General features: G+C 35.3%; 1 protein-coding gene across 9 annotated transcripts in view; it reads right to left on the bottom strand.

The window, feature by feature from the left end:
• The window catches only part of ACACA (acetyl-CoA carboxylase alpha), a 277,310-nt gene that overhangs the window by 91,604 nt on the left and 162,584 nt on the right, over positions 1 to 23,122 (bottom strand). For all 9 annotated transcript variants that reach the window (XM_074223508.1, XM_074223498.1, XM_074223501.1 and 6 more), the window contains 2 exons: positions 17,376 to 17,531; positions 15,182 to 15,328 (listed from right to left, as the gene is read on the bottom strand). In XM_074223508.1, coding sequence (XP_074079609.1) covers positions 15,182 to 15,328; positions 17,376 to 17,531 — 303 coding nt within the window. The remainder of the gene's footprint in view (positions 1 to 15,181; positions 15,329 to 17,375; positions 17,532 to 23,122) is intronic.

Below are 23,122 nucleotides of genomic sequence, written 5' to 3'. Positions count from 1 at the left end.
AAGGAAAAAAGAATATTGCCCAATCTATTTTTTCTTCCTTTTCAACCCTAGGACCAGCTCACTGTCCATGTGTAGTATCTATGTCATTCAGATTCTGTAGTTTTTTTGTTTTTGTTTTGTTTTTCTTCTTCTGGATGTGGATAGCATTGTCCATAACAAGTCTCCCAGGATTGTCCTAGCTCTCTGAACTGCTGAGAGAAGCTGCATCAATCAAGACCGATCAATTCACAATGCTGTTGTTAATGTGTACAGTATTCTCTTCGTTCTGCTCCCTTTGTTCAGCATCAGTTCTTATAATTTGTTCCATGTTTCTCTGGAGTTCAAACATTCATAGATTCTTATAGAATAATAGTACTCCATAACATTCAAATACCATTCATTCCCATTTGAAGTTTTCTTAACAGAGACACTGAAATGGTTTGTAATTTCCTTCTCCAACTCATTTTACAGATGAGGAAACTGAGGCCAATAAGGTTAAGTGACTTGCCCAGGATCACACAGCTAGTAAATTTCTGAGGCCAGATTTCAACTCAGGCCTACCTGATTCTAGGTCAGATTCTCTACTTACTTTGCTACCTAATTGTCCCATAATTAACTATACCTCTCAAATAAATCTTTCCTGATTCTGGCATAAACATGGAAGAGATTATGAAGAAGGATCTAAAAGGTGGTGTTTCTTTTTTAATTTAATAGTCAATGCACAATAAATAAAGCACAGTAGGATCCCTACACTCTCTAAACCTGTCCATTAATTTGGTAACTGAAAAGATGTCTACTGAAGACCCTCATATGATACTACAAATCTCTTCCTGCTCTCAATTTCTAGATTATCTTGTACAATCACTTCATTTTACAGATAAGGATATACTAGGTCTTGAAGGTTATTTTCTTGTCCAAGGCAGCACAAACTGTAAGCAGGAGAGACAGTATTTGAACCAATATCCTGATAACAAATCAAGTCTTCATCTACTGTTGCGCCATGTTAATTTGCAATTAATTGTGTACAATCATGCAGCATGGTGTATGAAGGCTAAACCAGAGAAGCAAGTTCAGGAAGGAATAGATATTCAAAGTATTGTCCAATCAAGTTCCTTTGACTCCAATCCCAATAGTCTTAGCCATTTTATTGGCTTTTCCCCATACCTGGAAACCAAGTTCCAGCTAAAATCCCACCTTGTATAGGAAGTCTCTTCCAATCCTCCTTAATTCAAATGCCTTTCCTCTGATGATTATTTCCAATACAAACTAATTCCATCTTGCATTTGTACATAATTGTTTTCATATTACCTCTATCAGTAGACTGAATTCCTTAAGAACAGAGATGTTTTTTTGCCCTTTATTTGTACTCCTCCAGAAAATAATTCATGGCACATTATAGGCTCTTTGGGGGGCAGGGGTGTTGTTTTTGCAAGGCAATGGGGCTAAATGACTTGTCTAAAGGTCACACAGTTATGTAATTATTAAGTCTAAGGCCAGATTTGAACTCAGATCCTTCTGTCTCCAGGGCTGGTGCTCTAACCACTGCGCCACCTATCTGCCCCTATAGGCTTTTAACTATATGCTATTTCCTATTGCAAAGTCATGACTACAAGCAGGTCTCTTTCCTAAGCTCTGCTACTTTTGACCTTTTCATCATGACCCTGAGCAAGCAATTCTATCTGTTTGGACCTCAGTTTTCTGACCTGTAGAATAAGGGGGTTGAACTAAATTTTAATTAAACCTTTTACTGCCACTTAACTTTTCACATATTTACAGCTTATGCCTCAGTATATCCTCTACAATGCTCAGGCAGTTATATCAGGTACACAGTAATTACTAAAGAAATATTCCTTAATTTGATAAAGTGAAAGCAAGTTATAATCTCTAACTCTATTATTCCAGGCAAGAAACTTAAGAACAAATGAGTCCCTATAGTATTTTATTCAGATCAACTACTCTATTGAAAAATTTCATCCTAATTTCCTTTGTGACATTTTCAGTCATCTCTGTTCTTTTTAGTCTCTCTTAAGCAGACACCAACTTTCACCACGGTTGTCTTTTTTTCTACTACAGAAAGCAAGGTCTGGCATCACTGTCACAATTTGTCTCAGAGTCAAGGAACACCACCAGTTTTAAAGCCATCAAGTTGGTCACAAATGAGAATCACCATTGCCAAGACCAGTTTATACTTAAAATGTTCCCTTATCATGAGAGCAAGAAAGGCAGAGCAGCAAAAGAACTACTGCATTTGACTAAATTCAGACAAACATGATAAACTGCCAAAGGACTATAAAGTGGCTTTTCAGAAAAGACTTGGTAAGGAGGGTATTAACCAAGAAAAGGACATTGTCAGTCTCTCTTTAAACATGAAATTCCAGTTTTAGATCACTTTCAAGATTTGATGAACTTTAATTTTTGTTAATAGTAATAGTAAAATTCATCTTTACACAAACTAAGATGAATGAGAAAATATCCATTAAGACCTATGATTAATTATTCTAAAGACAAAAACAATTCAAACTAACTGGCTTGGGCTGCTTTGTTAGAAGTAACTCTTAAAAAGGGGGCTTTATTACTGATGCAAGTAGAGTATAAATACTTGTATACATTATTTTATAAAATATTAATCAACCCACCTGAAAAAACAAAAGCAACTTCATGCTTCAGTGTTATTCTGGTCTGTTGGCTAAATACATATTTATACTTTTAAAGTAAATATTGGTATAACAGGCAATAACAGGGCCTACCAACTAAATACATATTTAGTGCAGTAGCACATATTTTAAAAACATACACTAAAAACTATCTAAAGCCCTTCATCTTGAAGGGAAATAAGCACTTACTAATTCAGTCACATGAATGAATATGTGAACTGACAGGCATATGAAGCATCATGGAGTTTGTCACTTTCCTACTTCTCCTTCAGTCCTAGGCATAAACACATGATACCAACAGCTGCACAGAGTAATGGAACATGTAACCTGATAACTCAAAGTGCACTGCAGTCACTGAAAGATGGACTTTCTGCTGGGAATAACCATTGGTGTCCTTCAGTTTAGTACTGATTTAGTCATGTCCTGCTTGGTGGGTTTAAATTATCCTTTACCAATATTAATTAATCACTTAAAAGAATAGAATTTTATTTGGAAAATAATCCTGAATCCAGAATACTTTCTCTTCAGTGGTGAAAATTAAATTGAAAGAATAGCCTCTGTCCTTTTTAGTTTTTTTTAAAAAAAGGTCCCAACATTCTATAGAAATAGTTCAAAATACTTCTTCTACAAATGGTACTAAGAACTGAGTCATTCCTGCAGAATACTCTAGTTGTCTTTCTAAAATTAGGGTATGGCAAAATATCTCGTGGAGGCTAATATCAACAGATGGATCCATCAAACTCATGTAAATAAAGGAGATTTTGTAACCAAAAACATGCAGCCACAATTAAAGTATACAAGGAAGTGCCAATGGGTCAGCATAAGATATTACTTAGGCACAAGTTGTTTTGAATGTCAAAATGAACAATTTCATTCAAGCTTAGTCCTCTCACAAATCACGCACTAAATCTTTCACCTTTTCTACAACCAGGCCAACATTTGTAGCCAAATGAGATCTAGTTAAAAGGAGTATCAAAGTAAGCCTTCTATCAAATTTGCCACACCCTAGAAATAACTCTGATAACAATAATGAACAATACATTCAATATATTCAATAACCATAGGTACTTCCTCAGCTAGAATAACCACAGATTACAAAAGGAACTCTCTGAGTCACTTAAAGTCTTTATAAAAACCCTTGTAGAATCTTTGTTTTTCTAATCCTCTTAAATAACAAAACACTAAAAATATGAGATTTTACAAGTTTAGATTTAATTACCTAAAAATCAGAGGGAATAAAGGTCAAGAATGCCATGAGGCACGATCAGGAAAACAACCCTCCTTTTTTATCTAATACAGGTTTTAGGAAAGGAAACATTCTGCTGGCCATAATCTGATCCCCGGAACAAACATGCTCAAGTGCAGGAGGAGGGAAAAGGGAGGAAAAAGGAGGCAGGAGAGAACAGTCTTATTTAACTGTTTTTATGTGGATAAAATGATTTGTGCCACAGTATTTCCATAAAAAGTGGGACCATTATTTTCCTGTAGAAACACATTTGGTTTGAAAAGTATCACTGGACAGGACGTGAAAATCAAACTGAATGAATTATTCACAACCTCCGATCAGAGGTGATCATTATTTCTGATGCTCCAAACAGTGATTAGGATTCTGCACCGAGATGTCATTTTCTCACTGAGTAACACCAGCGATACAGAATGGCATTATCTATCTATCCTTATGTATTTTTTCCCCAGGAGGATCTTGACTTAATGTTGCCGTAACAGATACTAAAAACATGATAATTTTAACATTCATTTTGATAGTGCCCATAAATGTCATTAGTTTGACACACAATGTCAACACTAATCATGACCCAAAATTAACACTGAAATTGACATCAACATTAATTGGTCTTTTGATGTGAACAATAATGTGAAACTGCTCACTCCCCAAAGCAGCTATTATCAATGGCAAATAATCTACTCAACTTAAAGTGAAAAACGGAAATTAAGAGAAAACCAGGGGGAAATCTGGGGAGTAAACCAGCATTCTGCTCCTTCAGGGTGGTATAAGATGCAGAAAGCTTATCATAATTATGGCAATGCTGTAGAAAGCAGAAAAGGAAACCTTTTATTATTTATTGTTCCCCATCTTCTATCTCTCTTACTCAAAGAACAACTAAAAAAAAGATTCTCATAATTCTCTAGAATCTGGCATCTGAGTTGCACTCAGACTGGGCCTCAGAAAGTGGGTTCTATGTGACTACTTACCAGGTATAAAGTTTGAAACTGTGGTGGTAGTCTTTCTGCAGTCACCAACAGCTAGATAGCTTCTAACCTTACTAGCACTTTTGTCAGCCTCCTTCTTCAAGAATACAGGTGATAATGTGAAGGACTTGCTTTTCCATATAGATACCAATTTAATTGAACTTTTTTTTTCTCCTTTGGCATCTTGTCCGGAATATTAAGTCAGATTTTAATTAGATACCAGCAAGAAAAGAATTACTGTACCATTTTAATTTTCCTTCCATTTGTGACATTAGCACCTCATTACATTATGACAAAATATGCTTTTATAAAATCCTGCAAACAAATTACTTAGATCCATCCTAACACCTTCTTAAAAGTGTCTTTTTAAACCATAAAGCAGTGTGATATTTGACTTAATTTGTGCTTCTCAAAGAAATCATGTAAGAAAAACTGTCAGTGTCTTCCCACATTGTATTATCTGCTGGATATAATGTTCCATTGCCTAGTGTTGTGTGATCACATAAAAGAGCTCAAAACAATTTTCTTAACAGCTGAAAAACTCTTTTTTCCATGCTTGGATAACTCAAAAATGGCTGAACAGACTTACCTAAACCCTTCTAAAAGGTAATAAAAGGAAGAGAGGGGGAAAAAAGCACTCTAGAGCATGTAGTAGTAATTTTTTAGAAATATTATTAAAAAATCAGAAACAGTGGTTAGAACAAAAGTACTATTTTCAACCACAATATATATGTGTGTGTGTGTGTGTGTGTGTGTGTGTGTGTGTGTGTGTGTGTGTGTATAAAAATAGTATGTATACCTACAGCAAAGTAACATAACTATGCACCAATACTTCATTAAAAGTATAATAAAGTAGGGGGAGTCATCTGGAGAAATGGGATACTAAACTAATTGCTGCTTCAGAAATTAACCAAGTGGGGCTATCTAGAGCTCCTTGTGATATTTTCCAATAACCATATTATTATACATTGCAGCCAAATCTCATGCTCTGATGTGACCTGTGCCTGCCCTGATCTTATAACTGTCTGTAGAACACCATGACGTGAAGTGCTCCTTGAGAATTTTTACTGCAAAATTTCAAAACTTAAGAAATTCAGAAAAGTATATGCTTTATGCCTTGAATCAATGGAGATTTCAAGGACTTGATTTAAAAAAAATACCCAAAGCCATCATAAAGTCCTTGCTTATTATGCTGAATAACATCAGTATACAAGGTCAATCATATCTCTTTGCCTTCGTCTATCAATTATAATGGGTCAATCAATTACCTGGTCTGATGAGGGAATCACAACCAGGAGGGGCCTTTTACAGTGTATCTAGGGGAATAATTTTAGAAACCCAAGAGGGATGATTCCATATTTGAAAGGATCTCTTTGCCAAAGTGGCATCAAATTAGTTCTAGGGAAGGCCTGTACTGCTTTGATACTTTATACAATGCTTCTAAGTGTGTGGTTTTTTTTTTTAAGTTTTTGCAAGGCAATGGGGTTAAATGGCTTGCCCAAGGCCATACAGCTAGGTAATTATTAAGTGTCTGAGGCCGGATTTGAACTCAGGTACTCCTGACTCCAGGGCTGGTGCTCTATCCACTGCGCCACCTAGCCACCCCAATGTCTCTAAATTTAAGGGAGATACTGTTATCCAAAACTAGTGTATTCAAAATCAGAATGAAAGTAGAAAATAATGGAGGCTAATTCTCAATAAAACAATCTCAATGAATATAATATTCAGCAGTATGCTACTATAGTATGGGAAGTGACATGGCATAATGAAAAGAACAATGCACCTGTGGTCAGAAGTCTGGGGCTGAACTGACTCTGACAGGTTAACTATATGACGACTTTGGGCAAATGATTTAGCCTTTAAAGTTTCTGTGCCCATGTGTATAATGTGATTCATAATATCTGCACTATCTCTATTCACAGGAGTGTGGTAAGATCAAATGAAGTAATCAAGGTAATGAGCTTAAATATATGTGAGCTATTAATATAGTAGTGATTATATATAAGTAGTATGGCATATTAGAGTTCATAGAGTTACTTTGACCTGGGTTCAAATTCTGACTTGGAGATGATAGATACATGTGTGACAGGCCAAGTCACTTAACTTCTGAGTTACCCAGGAAATTTGCTGGGACTCTAAATTGGAGAGCAGATGGTACAAGACATTATTAGGAGAAGAAAGTTTCCTCTTTGTATTGGCAGCACATCAGATGACAAAACATGAGCCAGAAAAAAAGCACCTTGGAGACCAAGTTCAAACCCTTTATTTTAAATGTCTTTTCCTAGGCCTCACATTTCACCCTCTCCCCTCAGACTATCCACCTCTAAAATCAACCCCCCCTTTTCTTGCATTGAACTCCTTTATCAGTTACTTACTCACTTGCCAAAAACATCTTCATTAAAAAAATCATTAAAAAAAAACAACAGCTAAGCAACCCAACCAGGACAAAGACAACATCTCCCAGCAAATGCAAACTCTCACATCAGACACCACCTCCTCTTTACCAAGTGGAAGACAATGAGTTTTGCTACTGGTCTTCTGTAATTAAGATTGGCAACTTCATTTAATCTCAATTATTATTTATATAATTTAATTATATTTCTATTGAATCTATTTACTCATTTTGCTGATAAGGAAGTCAAAGAAGCACATGAAGTTTAAGCACTGTGCCTGCTACTAATTTTTTTTTATTTATGGCAATGAGGTTAAGTGACTTGCCCAAGGTCACATAGCTAGGCTATTATTAAGTGTCTGAGTCTGGATTTGAACTCAGGTCTTCCTGACTCTAGGGCCAGTGTTCTATCCATTGCACCACCTAGCTGGCCCTGCCCATGACTAATTTTAACTCAGGTCTCCTGACTCCAGAGCTAATTCTAAGTGGTACTGTCACCATCTCTTTCTATGAGACATACTCTCAATTCATTCTGTGGAATCCATAAGGTTTTAATTTGTTCTTTGAGGTTTTAATAAGATAAAGTAAATAAAAATGAAGGACATTTATATATAAAACAGGTGGTATGGGAAACCTTTCTGTTAAAGATTACTAATATACTATCTTCAGGGATAGATCATGACAAGTATCATTTCTACCATTTTATGGAAAAATAAATTGTTATTTGAACAGGTACAGAAATTTGGGTCCCAGTTGAATGGCTCCTTCTTGGGATTAAATTAATTCTCATAGTTACTACTCTTATAACAAAGGTGGGTCAACTGTGATCTACTAAAACAACATAAATATACACAATTCTCCCCTACACTGTTAAAAAGCTAACAATTGTGACTCAAGTTGCCTCAACCACAATGACCAAAGGTAAATATTTCAAAAGAATGAGACACAAATAAAGTAAATACAAACTATTTTAAATTGGGGAAAATATCATTTGATAAATTATAAAAAATAGATCTTAACTTTAAGCTGGTAAAATATTTGTTCTTGAAAAATAGTATGCCATTTACCTTTTACTCCCTTCCCTTCCCTAATCCTTCCCTCCCCCCCCAGAATCATACTGGGATCATCACAACAGGAACTTGAGGAATACTGCTAATCTAAATCAGTAAAAAGTGAGGAACACCACAAAACATTCATTTAGAAACATAGAGATCTAATTAGCATTGCAATTTTGGTCAAATCAATGCCCCTCTGAGCGCCTCAGTTTCTTCATCTGTAAAATGTAAGGGTGGGATTAGGTATTCCTGTAGTTCTACTCTAGTACTGGCTAAACAAAGAAATTCCTTTGGAGTTACAGGGATATATATGCTGGTTGATTAAACTGAGGAACACGCTGCTCCAACAGCTGTAATGCTTCTTGTAAATTAAAGAAAAAAGACTTTGATTTAGGAACCCTAATAAGAAATACAAAAATGGATCTAGTAATTAATTTTCTCCAGTCCACTTGATTTACACAGCTTAAAGTCTCCTTTTCTTCCCATTTCCTAAAAATGACAAAACAAAGTTGAAAATTTCAAATAGTCACACCAATACAAGCTAGAAGGCCATACAGTGGTGGTAAAGAAAATGATCACTTCTAAGAAATTTTATTGTACAATTCTTAAATTGGGGCATTTAGTGAGCATAAGCATAAGCAGAATGACATGCCTATATGCTCTCTTTCTAACACTGTCTTTTCAACAGTGGGCTTAGAAAGCAGAGAGAGAGAAAAAGAGAAAACAACCCCCCCAAAATCATTAGTCATCAAACTTTATTTTTTACAGTTTATTATATCCTCAACCTTTGCCCCAAAATATTTTCTCTTAAGACATAAAGTTTGAATGTGAAGTTCCACAAATCCCCAGGCATGGTTTAAAATGTGACCAGATATTGGTGGGGTCCACAGGGCAAAGCTTTTCATTCCCCTGGAAAAGCAAGACACCATGTGGAGCTCTCACCAATTGGGGTTATTAGAGTAACAGATCTGAATGTAAAACTGCTGCAGAGGCAAAATCCTGACATCTAGCGTTCATGTGAAAAATGGCAAACTAAAGATACCACAGTAATTCAGTGGGATCAAGTAGCAGGACAGAGGATCTGTCAAATTGAATTTCATACTAAAATACATTCCCTGGGGCATTCCCTGGGGCGGCTAGGTGGCACAGTGGAAAAAGCACTGGCCCTGGAGTCAGGAGTACCTGGGTTCAAATCCAGCCTCAGACACTTAATAATTACCTAGCTGTGTGGCCTTGGGCAAGCCACTTAACCCCATTTGCCTTGCAAAAACCTAAAAAATAAATAAACAAAATAAAATACATTCCCTTTCTATAAAAGTTTGAAAGAAAAAAAATGTACTTTTGTAAAAATCTTGACAACTTCTTTTCTTAACAAATTACAATAGATTAACAATAGTACCTTTCTGTTGTATATATTCCTTCATAATTTATTGTAGTTAACTGAAAACTACAGCTATTTCTCATCACAACAGGAACCTAAGAAATATTGCTAATCTAAATCAGTAAAAAGTGAGGTACACAACAAAACATTCATTTAGAAACATAGAGATCTAATTAGCATTGCAATTCTGGTCAAATCAATGCCCCTCTGAGTGCCTCAGTTTCTTCATCTGTAAAATATAAGGGTGGGATTAGAGTATTCCTGTAGTTCTAAAATTCTATGATTTTAAAATTTGAATTTATAGACTTGAAGATTTTCATTCCAACTAACTTCCACAATATTGAAAAAAATCATGCCCTTTTCCCTTACACTCTTCTATTTTACAGATGACTTTGCCCATTTGTAAACTGGGAGAGGTCATTAAACTATTTCACAGTGTTTTTAGGAGATATGAGGATGATCAAAAGCTGAGAATACATCTCAGAATGAATAAGACTAAGGTCTCAAAGAGGCAGTTCTGTATTTTTTTATTACAAGTCTCCAACACTGCAAAAGTGAGCTGCTCTCAGGACCCATGCACAGCCCTCTGCCCACTTTTAGGCTGAGCCCATTAATAATAGCATTTCACGTGATAAGCAGCTGCACTGGATTGTGAGCTGTTACTCAAATTTTCCTCACCTATATTATAGTTTCCATTGAACAATCAAAACAAGTTAGCAAACTAGCAGCAAAATGAACATGACTTCTTCAAAATTGGGAAGCAGTCAAGTTGCTATTCTGTAGCTTTTCTTTTGGTTTTAGACTAAATGGCATATGTTCATCTAGCTGGCTATTTACATAAAGCACCCATCAGCCTCTAATCATATTCCCTTCCATTTTCATCTTTATATGAAACTAAGGAGAAAAAAACTGCAAGGAAAAAAACTACAAAACTAAGGAGCTAACTGCAAGCAACATAGTTCATGAATTTGATAGACAATTCCCCTAACACTGAGATTTTAAACTCATTATAAAAAATGCCATTCAAATATGACAGTGAAAAAAAAAGTGACCCCCTTCATTTTTCTTGAAACAATAAGTAGTATGACACTGCCTCAGTCATTGGGGAAAGGCCAGCTAGGGTATTAGCACCAAGAACAGGTCTATATCAGGCAGGGAAAAATACCTTTACTGTCCCTAATTCAGACAGAAGTTTATAAAATGCAGGACACATTTCTCTTAAAAGTCTATATTTTTTCTCTCTCAAACAGAAATCAAGTTACTGATAATGAATTTAAATTAGATTATGCAACTCTTTCCCCATTATCATTATCTCCATTTATTAGCCTAGAAAAGAAAATGGAAGGATAGAGATTTCTTCCTGATTGGCTCTACTTGTTAAGAAGTTTTTCTACAGGTTGAGCTAAAGTTTGATTCCTTGATTTCCTCCCAAGGATCCAGGACTAAAAAGAAACATTCCTCTTCCATATGATAAGTCATCTACTCTCTGAACTCTCATGTTCCCTCTGAGCCTTCTTTTCTCCAGGCTAAAGACATCACTTCTTCCAAATCATTCTCTCAAGGCCTATCTTCTAGTCACCTAACCTCTGGGATCTACCTTGCATACATGTGATCCAGAGGATCTCTACCCCCTCTACAAGGTGGCACTGAGAACTGGAAATAAATTCCCAATGTGGTCTAGACATTAGACATAAGTTACTAAAAAGTGAGAGGACAGAATAATGTAAGTTTTATGACTTTTAGGTACTCCCAAGAACAAACAGTAAGAGCGGTCAATTCTACTTTTAGCCTAGGTCTCTTTAGGTTAAACAAACTCTTTAGATTAGCCAAAACCTGAAACTTAATTTCCATTCTTTCCAAAGTAAAGGATACAAAAAAAACAAGTCATTTCCCAATTGACAAATGGTCAAAGGATATGCAAAGGTAATTTTCAGCTGAGTAAATTAAAGTGATCCACAGTCGTAAGAAAAACTACTCCAAATCATTACTTATTAGAGAAATGCAAATTAAAGCATCTCTGAGGTACCACCTCATACCTCTCAGACTGGTCAATATGTCCAGAAAGGACAATGATCAATGTTGGAAAAGATGTGGGAAATCTGGGACATTAATACACTGTTGGTAGAGCTGTGAACTCATCGAACCTTTCTGGAGAGCAACTGCCCAAAGGGCAACAAAAATGTGCATACCCTTTGACCCGCCAATACTACTACAGGGTAAAAACATCACTAGTACAAAAATATTTATAGCAGCCCTGTTTGTGGCGGCAAAGGATTGGAAATCCAGTAAATGTCCTTCAATTGGGGAATGGCTTAGCAAACTGTGGTATATGTATGTCATGGAACACTATTGTTCTATTGGAAACCAGGAAGGATGGGAATTCAGGGAAGCCTGGAGAGATTTGCATGAACTAATGCTGAGCAAGATGAGCAGAACCAGAAAAACACTGTACACCCTAACAACAACATGGGGGGGGTGGTGATGTTCAACCTTGATGGACTTGCTCATCCCTTTAGTGCAACAACCAGGGACAATTTTGGGGTATCTGCAATGGAGAATACCATCTGTATCTAGAGAAAGATTATGGACTTTGAACAAAGACCAAAGACTATTACCATCAAATTAGAAAAAAAATGTTATATTATTATGTAATTTTACTCTCATACTTTATTTTTAGTCCTTAAGGATATGATTTCTCTGTCATCACATTCAACTGAGATCAATGTATAACATGGAACCAATATAAAAACTAACAGACTGCCTTCTGTGGGGGGTGGGGGGAAGGAAGCAAGAATGGGGCAAAAATTGTAAAATTAAAAATAAATAAAATCTTTCTTAAAAAAAAGAGTAGGGGAAGCTAGGTGGTGTAGTGGATAGAGCACTGGCCCTGGAGTCAGGAGTACTTGAGTTCAAATCTGGCCTCAGACACTTAATAATTACCTAGCTGTGTGGCCTTGGGCAAGCCACTTAACCCCACTGCCCTGCAAAAACTAAAAGAGAGAGAGAGAGAGAGAGAGAGAGAGAGAGAGAGAAAGAGAATAAGGATACCACCCACAATGGCAAGCTGGCAGAGGCCTGGAGAGTGGTCCATTATGATGATTTAATGTATATGGAGCAAAATTGCAACTAGATTGAATCTTGTGTTTCAGAAAGAGTAATGACTGATTTAGGCTCAATTTTATTCCTTTTTAATAAAAGAGTTTCTTAATTTTCTCTTCAAATGCCCATTTCCTTTAGGAAAAGGCAGAGATGCTCTAAGTCTCATCTTCATGAGCTCTTCTGTTCCTCTCTACACTGTATCATTTCTCAGAAAATGAATGGAATGCTAGACTCATTGTCTCCTTGGTCTAAGGAAAATTAAGTGGAAAAGTCAACTGGATTCAACATGAAGAAATATATCCTCATGATACCTCGTCATCTTCCAAGTACCAGCTATCCCTCAGAACTCTGACTACTGAAACCAGTCCTTGGATTGGCTGGTGTCTCAGCAGACATGACCCATTATATGTGGAAGGGCTTGCTGATAGAGTTGGCTACTAATCCCCCTAAACTTCATTCCTACCTTATAATTCAACTGAGGCTTCTGAAGGACTTCTCCAGGCACTAGGGACATTCATCACTAACTACTAGAGTAAGGGCAGTAGTCTTAACTCTGCCCCAGCTGAGCCACACAAAGAAACAGCAAGTTTAAGATTCAAGCCCCTAGGATGGTTACTCTTTTTTTAAAAAAAAAGAAGAAAAAGAAAAAGGCGTGTAGAAAGAGAAAAGTGAAGTTTACTAAATAGCAGGTAATTTACTCACTTTGTTATAATAGTTTGGCAGATATTCTACATAGATTTCACTACAGTCCTAAAGAAAGGGACTCATGTGGAGGCCTTCATTTTTAGTTCCAAACTAATAGCTATGATATGACATGCAGCTGTTCTTTAGCACATCCCATTTCCACAAAAATATGTTGGGTCTTAAAAGGGTTAAAAAACCCTTTAATTTTTTTATTCTTTTTTTTTTGTGGTCTTTGGGTACAGAGTTCCGTATAATAAGACTATTTGTATTCATACTGGCAGAGTAAACACTACATGTTCATGCCCAGGCAGCTCTGTGCTTGTAATTTCAGCAAGAACAGAGCTCTGTCCCTCTGGGACTTTACTATTCCCCCAGTTTCCATCCGCTCAAACACAGAATGAGAGCAAGAAAAAGCAGGAGAAAAAGATCATGGCAGGAGGTTTCTCACAGCACTGCAGCTGATTTTCACTTGGCAAAAAATTTTTTTTTAAATCTAATGTTTCAAATCTAATTACATTTGGTAAAATGTTTTTTTTCCCCTCTCAGCCCTATGTTTGCACAGGTACCTCCATTCTCTGAATCAGAATTTAAGTCCAGCACAAAAAATAAAAGGTTTTGGTCCCCTGTTCAGGGGCTCACCAAACAGATGCTACCAGTAGTGCCACATCTCTGCTTCCACTTTGTGTGTGAGAATGAGTGTAAGTGTCTATATCTAGTCTCATCAGAATTCATCATATTCTCCCTTCCCTAACCTCCTGTTTCTTATGCTTATCAAAATGTCACATCAGAAGAACTCCTATGAGTCTGATGCTCTACATCTGGCTGAATGTTTATGCCAACCCTAAAACAAAATCATTTACTCTTTGCATTCACAAGGTACACTGAGGGCAAAGCAATACTTCAGATATAGGAGCAAACAGCCAATGTTTGATTAAGATACATTCTTATTTGGAAGACAACACATTTTCCTTATAAACAAAAGTGTACCCAACATAATTCTTCTATAAACAAAACATTCCCAAATGACATTATGGAGACAGTCCTTTCTGAGAAGCTGTGTACTTATCTGGGAATAGTAGGACAAAGCTGAAAGAGGCCACCTCTTCCTTTAGGATATCCTTTTCATACATTTAACTGTCTTCATTCCTATCAACATTTACATAAAATTTAAAAACAGAGTAAAAATTAAGCAAGGTCTCCATACAAGGGTTTGGTGTGATTATAAAACAGTGAGCATTAGAAAATAATGGATTATAGGAGGACAAGCCAAAAGTCAAAGAAACGTATCCTTCCTTGATTAATACTTAGGAAAAAGAGAATTGGGTTCTACTTATGATGTTTAAACCTTTGGTTATAAAAATGTCTTTTTAGGCACCTAGAAGACAATTCATTCTGGGTGAATCACTGGGCAACAAATGAATGTTGTGAAAAGGGAAAAATCATAGAAAAACAAAGACAATTCCCAGAAAGAGGGAAGACAGTATCAATAGCAATGCTAATGCTTTTCACTTCTAAATGGCTCTACCAATCCGACTGCTTTGCAATTACAAGCAAAGTGATGAAGACAATCTTAAATGGAAGAGAGAAGGGAGACAGGAAGGAAAACAAAGAAGGAAAGAAGGGAGGGAGGGAGGGAAGAAAAAAAAGAAAAGAAAAGAAAAAGAAAAAGAAAAAGAAAAAGAAAAAGAAAAAAGAAAAAAGAAAACAAATAAAATGATGAGTGACTTGCCTCATTTCCTCCTGGAAGTCTGTTCATATGTACAAGCTGACCTTGATCATCCAACACCAACTCAGTATAAGTTAGTATATCAGAAGGCAATGGTGGGGCTGGTAGGAATGCTTGGGCTGACATAGATTCCCAGAGTTTGATCAGAGACTAAAAGAAAAGGGTTAAAAAAAGTTCACTCTTAAAACTTTTTAAAAACACTTTTATAGATACAATTTAAATTTTGCCTCATAATATTCTTTCATTTCTTGCCCCCAGTCCTAAACTGTCAGAATATCCCAGATTCTAATTAAAGTTGAAAAGAATTAGTATCCCAGATTTTAATTAAAAATGAAAAGAATTAGTTTAAACTACTCATCTGTTGGAAATCAAGAGCCTTCCTAATAATTCCCAATTTACTAACAGAAAAAAATTCATGAACAAATATATATAAGAACTATGCAAAGTCCTGGCCACAAGAAGGTAAAACAAAGCAATCTCTGTCACAGAGGAGTTGCAAATATTCTATAAATGGAGATATATAGATAAAAATAAAATAAATGCAGAGAAATTTCTGTGAAAGACCTCAGCAGCTGGGAACCAAGAAAGCATGGGGTCAGAAAGAAATCTGGGACTCTGAAAGGGAAGGGAAGGGAGAGTATTTCAGGTCTGGAGACAAACAAAACAACAAATCTAGTTATATTCCAGGAAAATTCAAGGGAGGAGCTAGTAGAATCCACTTGGGTTCAGAAGAGAAAAATCTTTTAAAGAAATGAAGTAGTTCTCCACCAAACAACATGAGCAATGAACAGAGTGGCACTGCCTAATGATAACTGTTAAATATTAAGGATTCAAGGAGTATGGAAGAAAATGACTTGCAGAAACTCCAAAGGAATCCTTCTTCCAATAGCAACATCAATTATTTTCCTAACGATGCTTCAAGGCTAACATGTGGAAATGGTTCATTGGAGACATACACCTATCTGAAAATGGGTAATTTTAGTTGTACCCAAATTGGAGAAATATTTAAGCTTATTCAAAATTATTTATATTGCTGGCTTTGACTTTTGAGTGAATTAGTTTTTCTACTTAACTCGTCAAAGCCATACTCAAAGCCTGAATATCTCACAAATACATCATCATCATCATTATGATCATCATCTCCAAGTGGAATGCAAAATATAAATGTCTATCAAATAGACATGAATAGGAAAACATCCAGGAATTTCTTAATAAACACTGGTAGGGGACAAGGCTAACACTCAGTATCAGTTAACTAGATATATATCAGATTTTGTTGTTTTTTTAAAATTAGATAGCTGTTATTTTTCAAGAGAAATAATTTGATCTGCAGAATATCCAAATGCTATGTAAAAATGTCTTCTGTTAGAAAGGGATTCTATTGTATTTGTAAATAATACTAGGATTACTGTCAGGTTATTTACCAAGGTCATATATTTTATTAAAATTCAAATTCACTAATGTTGGATAGGATTAGCTTCAGAGACTTGGGAAAATCCTATATTCATATTTTTTAAAGGACAAATACAATATTCTTTCTGTCTTTTTTTTATCTGCTGCATTTTCTGCTGTAATATACTTTTTTTTCTATTGATGGAAGAAAAATCTGCTGCATGGAGATCCTCTATACAGATCAAAAGAATTTATTTTCACATAGTGTATGAGATTCAAAATGCCATGTTTTCTTATAAACTAGTTTTTATTCAGGTATAATAAATCTCTCACAATAAGAACTTATTCTTTAAGCTATGTACCATGCTATCTAAAGCTATTCATATACTTTCTCTGTTTCAGCATTATCTCAATATTATTAACCCATCTCATCAGTGAGGAGCTCAAGTTATTTGTGAAAATAAGACATCAGGAACTAAAGTTTCATACCTCTTTGTTAAAATCAGAATCAGAAGCAACCAACCCTTGGATCCAAATATGTATGTGGCCTTAATTCATTTACTTGTACTTTGTGGAGAATTTACATTCCCAGGGTTCCTTATATTTATTATAAACATCTTTTTGTCTTACATTTATATTGAGAATGATCAAATCCCAAACAAGAATGAAATGGTAGTGAAATCATAACTTCCTCTTGTATTTTTTAGAAAAAACTTTTCCAAAGAAAAGATATATAAAGGTAGAAATTCAAGAAATGCTTGATTCCTGAAATATACATTCCCAGCACCTCCAAGGGCTCCTTTACCTGCCGGAACATTTCTGGAATATCATAAATATATGTTGTCCCTAAGGTTTGTGCCTGGAACCTTTTGGATTGTAGCAGGTCTTTGGTCACATAGGGAGTATTGATCAACATCCCATGCAGTGGTCCCTGTTTGTCTCCATATGCCTGGAACATGATCTGGAGGAAAAGGTAATGAGATAGTGAACTGAGACACAAGCAAAAGTCACTTCATTTCAGTTAAATTAAATCATCATAAAGAAGCCATTACACCAATTATTATTACTATTACTATTATTATTATTTATTATTATTATTATTATTATATTAATTTTCAAGTCAATATGAGATTAGAGAAATAAAGATAAAACAAATCAAAACCAATTCTTGCCCTTCAAGTATTTTACATTCCATCAGAGGGAATAAAATATAAGCAAAGAAAAATACTAAGTAATATCAAAAGATGGGGAAGAACTACAGAATTCAAAAAGAATGATGTCTGGGGAAAGAAGGAAGGATGGAAAAGCAAGGGGAAGAGTGAAGAGTTTTTAAAGAAGAGGAAGAGCTACGGCAACTTTATTTTTTAGGATTTTAGCAATGATGGGAGGAAAAGTTGGGTATCAAAAGGAGGAAAGATATAAGGCAACAGAGGAAATGTTAGGGTCAAAAATGAAGGGTTTAAAAAATAGATCTGAGCATGGCTGCAGGCAACTGATAAGTCAGCAGAGTATTAAAAGAAACTGTAGATTAGGGAAAGTGAGAAGATGACTGAAGGAGAAATCTTCTGGAGAAGACCAGAGAAAAGATGATCAAGAGCACAAGTATAGGGGTAGGCTTCCTCAAAGTGGAGATAAGAAGGAGAAAACAGGATTAAGTTACAGGAATTTTAAATGTGAACTGGGAAGATCACAACTAATAGCTTCTATACTTCTCAGTAAAATGAGGCAAGATTCTTCAATGAGAGAAGAGTAAAGGGACAGTATAGATGGCTTGAGAAAGAAAAAGAAACAAAGTTCAAAGGACTGTAGAAAAAACATTCATCAGCAGGAACAAAAAGTAAAAAGTCTCAAAGGAATTCATGAGAAAAGATAGGAATAACAAAGAACTGACAGTATTTGAAAATAGTAATCAACATAGCTCTTGAATACAGGTTATAATCAGAAGTTGATAATAATGAAGAGAGGAAGAGAAGGGGGATGAGGAGAACTAACTTTATACAGCACTTTTAATGTTTGCAAAGTGCTTTACAAATAATATTTGATTTGAACTTCATACAACAATCAGGAGAGGAAGATGCTATTATACTCATATTACAAATGAGGATACTGAGGCTAAAGGACTTTCCCAGGGTCATACAGTCTCGGAGTTGCAATTCCATTTCAAGTCAATCTGAGTCTAAGTCTAGAATACACAACCTACTCACCACAAACAGGTTATAGACACAAGATCCAAAAATAATCGAATACTGTAGCTAGTGTCTTAAAAACCAAGAACACCAACTACCAGGGTGAGAATACACTATTTGACAGAAACTATGAAAACCTTGAAAGCCACTGACCAGAAATTAAGTATATACCAAGTTAAAAAACTAGATACTACATAAATTCCAAATGGGTATGGCCTAGAAATAAAATTTCACATCCAACAAATTAAAGAAGGAAGAATAGTTCTTGACTAAAACTAGTTCTTGACAAGAAATAGAGATGGTCACAAGAAATTAAACAAACAAATTTGATCATTAACATTAGGAAAAAAATTTAACACAAACAACATCAATTTGGAATTTGAAGGGATTCAATTAACTGGTGGGAAAGTTTCTCTGATAAAGGATCTGATATCCAAATTATTTAGAGAATCGATAAAAATAAACAAGGAAGTAATTCCCCAATAAATAAATGGTATATGAAGCATATGAACAGGCAACTCTTGAATAAAAAAACAAGAGTGAGCCATAATCACTTGAGGACTGTGAATGAAAAAATCATTCCAAATCACTAATAATTAGAGAAGTGCAAATGAAAACAGTGAGATTCCACCTCATACCTAACAGACTGGCAAAGATTACTAAAAACGAAAATGGTAATTGTTGGAAGGACTGTAAGGAGACAGGCACACTGATGCACTGATGAAGAAACTGTAAATATGCTCAATCCTTCAGAAAGTAATTTTGATCTATACTCACAATGTCATCAAATCACATATAACCCTTTAATCCAAGACATCACTAGTACACTCCAAAAAGATCAAAGACAGAGGGAAATATATATAAATACTATAATTCACTATATAGAACTTTTTTGATAGAACAAAGAAGAACTGGTGGGGAAAAGTGAGTGTTTAATCAAGGAATGACTGTACAAATTATAGAATATGAATATAATGTGATAATAGACAACAAAAAATACTTAGAAGGAAGACAATTCATCATGAAAAAAGTCAAGATTAAGCATAACTATAGAGAAGTATGCAACCCAACCACTTGGTAGAGAGTAAATGGACTACAAGTTAGTACCTGTAACAAGATGTAACATTTTCAGATATGTACAATGTAGGAACTGTTTTATTTGACTAAATTTGTTATAAAATGGCTCCTTTTGAAGGAGGAGGATTCAAGGATAACGAGAATGTTACACAAAAAAAGAAAAGCATTAAACATTTTTTTAAAAAAATACTCAGAAGCTAGCAAAACGGGATACAAACAGGAAGGAAAGTGTTGATATACCATTTAAAATTTAATATATACTTTAAACAAAACAAGTATTACTTAACAATTTATATTTTCATGTACAATTTTTTTTAGGAGATTGCTCTTGACTTGCTCGTTCCATCAGTGCAACAATCAGACACAATTTTGCGGTATCTGTGATGGAGAATACCACCTGTATACAGATAAAGAATTGTGGAGTTCAAACAAAGACCAAAGATTATTACCTTTAATTAAAAAAAAAAAACATCTTATGTAATTTTGCTATCTCTTCTACTTTATTTTTCTTCTTTAAGGATATGATTTATCTCTCATCATATTCAACTTAGATCAATGTATAGCAGGGAAACAATGTAAAAACTAACAGACTGACTTCTGTGTGGGGTGGGGGGAGGGAAGTGAGATTAGGGGGAAATTGTAAAATTCAAAAATAAATAAAGTCTTTCAAAAAAAACAAACAAAACTATACACACAAATGTAAAAAGGAGTATGCTTGGGGAAAAAAGAGTGCTCTTGTTTGCTGATGTTCAAGTTCATAATTTTTTTTTACAAGGCAATGGGGTTAAGTGACTTGCTCAAGATCACTTAGCTAGGTCATTATTAAGTATCTGAAGTCACATTTGACTCCGTAAATGGGCTGGGCTACTGAGATAACTTTCTTTTGTTGTTGTTGTTGTTGTTGTTGTTGTTGTTTGAATTTTCTTTATTAAAGATTTTATTTGAGTTTTATAATTTTTTCCCCCAATCTTACTTCCCTCCTCCCACCCCACCCCCCATGGAAAGCAATTTGTCAGTCTCTACATTATTTCCATGTTGTACATTGATCCAAATTGAGTGTGATGAGAGAGAAATCATATCCTTAAGGAAGAAACAGAAAGTAAAAGAGATAACAAGATCAGACAACAAGATATGTTTTTTTCCCTAAATTAAAGGGAATAGTCCTTGAACTCTGTTCAAATTCCATGGCTCTTTATCTGGATACAGATGGTGTTCTCCATTGCAGACAGCCCAAAATTGTCCCTGATTGTTGCACTGATGGAAGGAGCAAGTCCATCAAGGTTGATCATCACCCCCATGTTGCTGTTAGGGTGTACAGCATTTTTCTGGTTCTGCTCATGAGATAATTTTCAACTCAAAAATTCAATGATTCTGGCAGATATCAAGAGAAAATGTTTTTTTCCTTTAATAATTTTTTTCTTTCTTGAAGTGTTCCTGACTAGTTTAGTTAGGTTTCTATGATATAATATATTCAATGTTCTAATTCCCCAGAGTTTAAGTGACATCAAAAACCAACCACTTTTAATTCTGAAAAAGCAATTAACAATCAGTACAGAGTACTGCATCAAGTTCAAGTTGAATGGCCTTAGAACTGAGCCCTTTTCTCTTTCCCTCACTTTCAGAAGGTGTGCCAAGTAATCAATCAGAACTGATCTAAAGTTGAAAGAGCTCCGCCCACTCAATAGATTCTTTTTGCCTCTTTTATAAAGGAAGTCCAGTCAATTCTCAACAAAGATGAGTTCATTTTATTTAAGGCCTCAAATTTACAAGGACAAAGCTCTCTGTCAGAGACATGGCTATGAATCATCTTCACATACACTTAACTGTCAAATGGGCTATCATGACATATCCTATAGTAACATTTTCCAGTGACAGAGGTAATACCCCAGGTATATCTTGCAGTACACTAAAGATATGACGATAGACAGCCCACCATATCATATGATAATAGGATGGCTTTTAATCATTTTAATTCAAATATTTCTAGGAGAGTACTTCATACTCCATATATTTAGATAGTTTTATTTGCTGATGAATATTTATAAGGGATGTTATTATTTCAATTCAATTAATATTTATTGAGTGCCTGCAGGATATATGATACTGAACTAGGCATTGTATGCATGAATACACATTGTATGTATGTTTTGACAATACAAGTACAATAAATGGGGAGCAAAATATGTTTATATATGTAGGTGTACATATGCAGATATAGAATAGTCAGTATTAGTGATTCTATCTGGAGGCTAGGTGACTTATCAGTGGAACTAAGGGCTTCCATCAATAAGGCTCTGATCCCTGCTCCAGTCTCAGGTCTAGGATATACACAGAAAATACTAATCCATTTCTATCCATAGGATAGATTTGCCTCACAGGTTTCCGGAAGAAGATATGCAGATCAGATGTTAACCAGACAGTCCATGGGCAACATGAAACCCTCAACTTTCCTGGGTGTGGCCTAAACCAGATTAAAATATAATTGAAAAATATCAAACAAAATCTGTGAAGTCCATATAAAACACAAATCACAGGGCAGCTAGGTGGAGCAGTGAATAGAGCACCAGCTCTGGAGACAAGTGGATCTGAATTCAAATGTGCATTCATTCACTTACTAATTACCTAACTGTATGACCTTGTATGACCTCACTTAACCCTACTGCTTTACAAAGACCTAAAAAAAAAACATAGCTAGCATCACATTTTTAAATTAAGTTAATATGCAACTCACAGGGATCTTCCAACTTAGTAGCCATACCACTGAAACAGATGACCATCACAAGGTCTCTAGAAAAGGATACTTCAGGGACTGATAATGGAAAGCTTAGAAGAAATCAAGTTTTGAGATACTGAAAATGGATATTAAGAGAAGACAGATTAAGGAGGAATTCCACAAACATTTATTGGGCACTTGCTATGTACAAAGCACTGAGGTGGGTGCAATGGGGGGATATAAAAAAGAAACAATGCCTCTAATTTCAAAAAACTTGAGATCTAGTAGGGAAGATTAGCCCTGTACATAAATAGCTAAAATACAAGGGAAGAGCTAAGCGCTATGGGAGAGAGGTACAATAATACTACAAGGAAGTCACAGTGGGGAGAGCACATCAGCCAGGAGGAGATTTGGGAAGCTTTCATGCAGTCCTAGATCTCTTCTTCCCACTGCTGCCTGAATTTTGTACGATTTGTTATTCATTAGCACCTATACCAGACAGTATAAGGAAGAAAATGAAAGATGGCACTCAAGGCAGTTAACTTTCTTCTTTGTTAGAATACTCAGGAAAAGATG

The sequence above is a fragment of the Macrotis lagotis genome, chromosome 2 (assembly GCF_037893015.1).
Source record: "Macrotis lagotis isolate mMagLag1 chromosome 2, bilby.v1.9.chrom.fasta, whole genome shotgun sequence".
NCBI classification, from domain to species: domain Eukaryota; kingdom Metazoa; phylum Chordata; class Mammalia; order Peramelemorphia; family Peramelidae; genus Macrotis; species Macrotis lagotis.
The sequence above is the reverse complement of the archived record's forward strand: the minus strand, read 5'-3'. Positions and strand labels throughout refer to the sequence as shown.